The sequence below is a fragment of the Eurypyga helias genome, unplaced genomic scaffold (genome assembly GCF_000690775.1).
Source record: "Eurypyga helias isolate BGI_N326 unplaced genomic scaffold, ASM69077v1 scaffold9678, whole genome shotgun sequence".
In the NCBI taxonomy this organism is placed as follows: domain Eukaryota; kingdom Metazoa; phylum Chordata; class Aves; order Eurypygiformes; family Eurypygidae; genus Eurypyga; species Eurypyga helias.
This window is the reverse complement of record NW_010267633.1, coordinates 1-4,461: the sequence shown is the minus strand read 5'-3', so window position 1 is coordinate 4,461 and position 4,461 is coordinate 1. Positions and strand designations below refer to the sequence as shown.

Here is a 4,461-nt window from a genome sequence, read left to right as displayed (position 1 = left end):
GTGCGAGAGCCTTTCCCTGTGCACCCTGCTTTACTCCGCTCCAAAAGTGAGTTACGCTCAAAAATGCTGTGAAAGAAAGATGGCGAAAATCAGGGCTTGTTGTAGCTGCCGGAGAATGACCATTTGGGAACGTTTTCTGCATTTCTGCCTCTTTCCTGGCTGCGCCTTTCTAGCCAGGCAACCTGTGTTTCCTCTCCTCCTCGCATCGGCCCTGGATGCAGCGCGTGATCCAGAGCACGAGCCACCTGGCTGGCTCCTTATCCGTCATCCTTGGCGCTTTTCCTATAGGTATGTCCCAGTGTTCAGCTCCTCGGTATCCCCCGCACTCTCCAGCGAAGGCTCGGGGGCCGGGGAATCGTCATCGACTTTAAACTTGGAGACGATCCTGGCAGTTTCCTGGGTGATCTCAAAGTGTTTGAGCTGCTGCCTCCCTCCCGAGCGCTGCCGGAGCGTGCCCGCGTCGGCCGAGCTGTTCCTGCCCCAAGCGCTCCCCTCCGGAGCGCCCTTCATCACGGAGCTGCTGTCTGCGGGGTCGCCTTCTGCACCAGATTCCGTTGCCGCCTTGGCTAACGCAGTAGCCATCACAGGCAAACTGGAAGACTTGGGAATGACAGGCTTCGTTTTAGCCGGCGTCCGAATGTATTTTACGGGTTGGCGGCTGAAATGGCACCTGGGCTGGGTCCCGAGGACCGTGTCCAAATCGCTGCCCGTCGCAGGGTCCTCCGGCTCGGAGCCAGCGCTGGTGTTCGTCTCTGAACGACAAATTAAATGGTTATTTTACAGCACTGAGACAGGGTGGGCATGACAAACCGTTTTGGCTGATGGCTAGACAGGACACCAAAACCCCTCCAACAGCCCATCAATCCAATGTGTTTGAAATGGGTAGGAATTGGGGCTTATTCTCACAGCTGCCCTCGGTGGGGTAAGGCCGGAGGCGCTGACGGGTGACCCTGGGCTCGAGGGCTGAGACAGCAGCCGGGAAAAGCCCCTCTTGGGAAGGATATCCACGAGTTTGGGTGAGCTACACGGAGTTGGGAGCAACAGGCGATCCACGCGAAGGCGGAGCGGCTGCGCGGAAGAGGGCCCGGCTTTCCGTGCTCTGTCATGTGTCGGGAGGGGTGAAAACCAGTAAAACCAGTACAAGGCAACCCGAACAGCATCACCAGCGCCTCTGGATTTACCTAGGTCATCCGTGCCTGATGGACTGTGGGCTCCCTCCGGAGTCGGCTCGTCGATGGCTTCCCTGGAAGACAGGTTGCCAGGCGCACGGTCCGCATTTGAACCACGCTTGGAGGAGGAATTCTGTTGGAAAAAGCCAGGAGTGTTTACACAGGGCTCTAATTTGACATGAAGATCCTGCCAGCTCCCGCTTCACCCCCGCTGCTCTCAGAGCCAAGTGAATGGAGGCAGCTGCTTGAGCTGGAAAACCTGGATTTGTCTTAGGTTATCCGTAACGCTCGGGGACAGGGAAGGAGCTTGCAGCAGGCCTCAGGGCAGGACCATGAGGGAAAATCATGGTTCAGGGCCTGCTGGCTCCAGCACCCAGGCTGGCAGACCACGACTGCCCCAAAACTCGCCCCGGAAAGCAGCCGGCGCAGCGGCGTGCCGAGACCGCCCCCGGCATCCCGCGGGCTGCCGAAGCAGCCCGTTTCAGAACGGAAAAAGGGGAGAAGTCAGAAACCAAGCTGTTCCTTGGAGCACAACGGGGGTGCTGGGGGGTGTAGCTGGGGTGGAACCGAGGTGAGTTTGCACAAGGATGGGGTCACCTGGGCTGGGGCTCCAGGGGTTGGGTTTAGGAACGGCAAAGCCAGAGTGCCCTTAGAAGAAACCTTCCTAAAGGTTTGCCGCACCCGGGGAATTCAGCCACGGTGCAGAAGTAGGTCAGAACGGCTTTGAAAAGAGCGAAAGGCAAGGGTTGTGTAGATCTCAAAGTGCTTTCTGTGAGGGTTTATTAAGCCGGGAGGATTTCTGCGCACGAGAAGCGAATTGTGTCTACCCTGGTGACTTTATTTCGAATGGAATCAGAGTTACTCTAATTTCTGCTTCCTCGGTGAGCTGGACCTGTGGAGAAGCGGCGTTACTGCTTGTCAGACACGGAGGGGGTCGCCGCAGACGCCGTCTCACGCGTAAGCATCCAGGACTCAAAAGCAGGAGGCAGAGGGTCCCCCAGACCCGGATCTCGCTCCCTTTACCTTAACTTTAGGAAGGTAATTTCCTCGTTCTTGCTCAGAAAACAACGGTGACAAGGAAAACATCCCACCATGTCCCAGCTGGGGGATGCTGTGGCCACTTGTGGTTTTCAAGTGTTGTCAATAGGTTGTGAAATATTGAGGGAAGACCCATGGAGCTTGGGAAGAACATGGAACACCCACTAGTGGGGAGGGGGGTGGAAACAGGCCCTGTGGCTGCTGTTTGGGGGTGCAGCAGAGCCGTGGAGGGCTCTAGGGGGGAATGTGCCGGGTCTTGTGTGCCCACAGCTGCTTCCAAAGTTGTGGGGCTGTTTACAGAGAGATTCCTGAGCAGTTTACTGTGGGTGACTGGGATCTAAATCGTGGTCTGCCACCACCCAGAGTGGTCTGAGGAGCTGCTGGGTGATGTCTCTCTTCCCTGGTTCTCCCACTCCCCGTGCAACAGGCTCTCTGTCCTTCCTCTTGGAATAACCCTCTGACAGCAAAGCGCTTCCGTGAGCCGTGGCAAACGTTCTCTTTAACGACTAGTCCACCTTCCTGGCTCTACAGCAGGGTGAGTAAGCCCAGCTCAGCGTCTGGGAGCTCTACCTCTAGAGTTATATTCGGGACTGTGTTTGGGCTCTGAGGTCCTTCGTCCCTTTCCGTCGATGCTTCTTGCGAAGGATTTTCACATCCGAGGGATAAGGATGAAGGCAGGTCATCCATCCCAAACACCCTTTCGTAGTTCTGAATGAGGAACTCCACAATCTGGGCTTGATACCCGGAGTCCACAAGGCACGACATTGAGACGTCGTTCCCTGAGCCTGGCCGGATCAGGGTTGGCCCAAATACTATGCCCAGGTTGTTTGGGGACATCTTGTTCTCTTCGTATTTCTCTGCCACCCTGGGGAAGGGAAACAGGACGGTTAGGGGCATCCCAGCTCCCAACCCCAATGCTGTGAGTACAGATGGAATGCACCAAACCCCCTGTTTCTTAGCAGAGAGACATCCCCCATCTTTCACAGGGACCAGAGCTCTGGTCTGTGCAGGGAAACGCCAGATTACAACCTCGGAAGCTGCCTGGATGGCGCAGCCCTCACGAGAGTGGCTGTTTCTTGCGACCCACGTTCAGAGCTGGGTGAAAGGGGCTTGGTTCGTGTTATTCCTTGACCTCTTCATGTTATTCCTTGACCTCCTGCTCTGCACCTCAACTATGAAGCGTCATCAGTGAGGACCTTCGGGTCCTTCTTGGCCACTAACACTGTCTCCTCATTGCTGCAAAATGGTCCTTTCCATGAATTTTCACCCTCCTCACAACTGCCTGCTTGGCTCTAGATCAGCCCGGATGCTCTTCCCGTAGGCACAAGCCGAGCTGGCCGTTCCTCTGGCAGCGAGGTGTCAGCAGGGATCTCCTGCTGCCGGGCCCGACGCCAACCCGACTCCTCACCTGTACAAGTGGGCAATAAGGTGCCGCAGGGTGTTGTAGTTGCTTCCAGGCAATTTGCTCAGCAAGTCCTTCATGCTCTGGATGGGATCTGAAGGGAAACCTGAGCCATCCAACTTCTCTTCCCCGGGTTTTTGTATATCTTTGGCGAGCGCGATGAGATCGTTGTAGAGCTGGGACAGCATCACCGGTGCCGAAAGCTGCAGCGAGAGGGGAAGAACGGCATCTTACGTCATCCTGTCGCTTCATCCGGCTGGTCTGGCGCTGAGGAAGCCGGTCAGCCAAGACCTGTCCCTCTCCGACAGGGATTTGGCACCCACCTCCTTCAGGAAATGCTTCAGGACCCCGGTGATGTCGTGGGGGGAGTGCTCCGAGAGCTCTACCAGACTCCACCCATTCTCAAATGCCTGGCACAGCTTTTCCACCCGGGCTTTGGATCCGCTTATCCGATAGATCCCCTGCATGGTTGGGAGGAGGAGGGGTCAGGAGTTTCAGCTACAGAGAATCCCAAAGCAAGAATAACCGACCGCTCACCTGCACCCCGAGGGCACGAGCTTCGATTTCCGAGGTGCATTTCACCACTATGAAAGGAACTTCCTCCGGGAAATCTCGAGGGAACTGCGTGAAGTCAATGCCGAAAAGAGGTACTCGGTTGGGCAGCTTCTTGTGGCCGCAGGTGACGAGCAGGTTCTCCAGACACTTTTTGTGGCAGGCCAGGCAGCACTGAAACGGCACAACCGCCCCGCGTTAGGGTCTGGTGGTGGTCCAGTGCTGCAGCCGTGGCTGAACCGGGAGGAATTCATGGAATGGTGGGATGGTTTGGGTGGGAGGGAACTTAAATCCCACCCA

General features: G+C 56.6%; 1 protein-coding gene across 1 annotated transcript; it reads right to left on the bottom strand.

The window, feature by feature from the left end:
- Positions 1-282: 282 nt before the first annotated feature.
- LOC104513991 (GEM-interacting protein-like) lies at positions 283-4,335 on the bottom strand (the record flags this gene model as incomplete). The annotated part of the gene is made up of 6 exons (XM_010157503.1): positions 283-752; positions 1,182-1,302; positions 2,778-3,072; positions 3,616-3,812; positions 3,933-4,070; positions 4,147-4,335. Coding segments are annotated over 6 exons (1,410 nt in total), but the record flags the coding sequence as incomplete, so codon positions are not given.
- Positions 4,336-4,461: the final 126 nt, after the last annotated feature.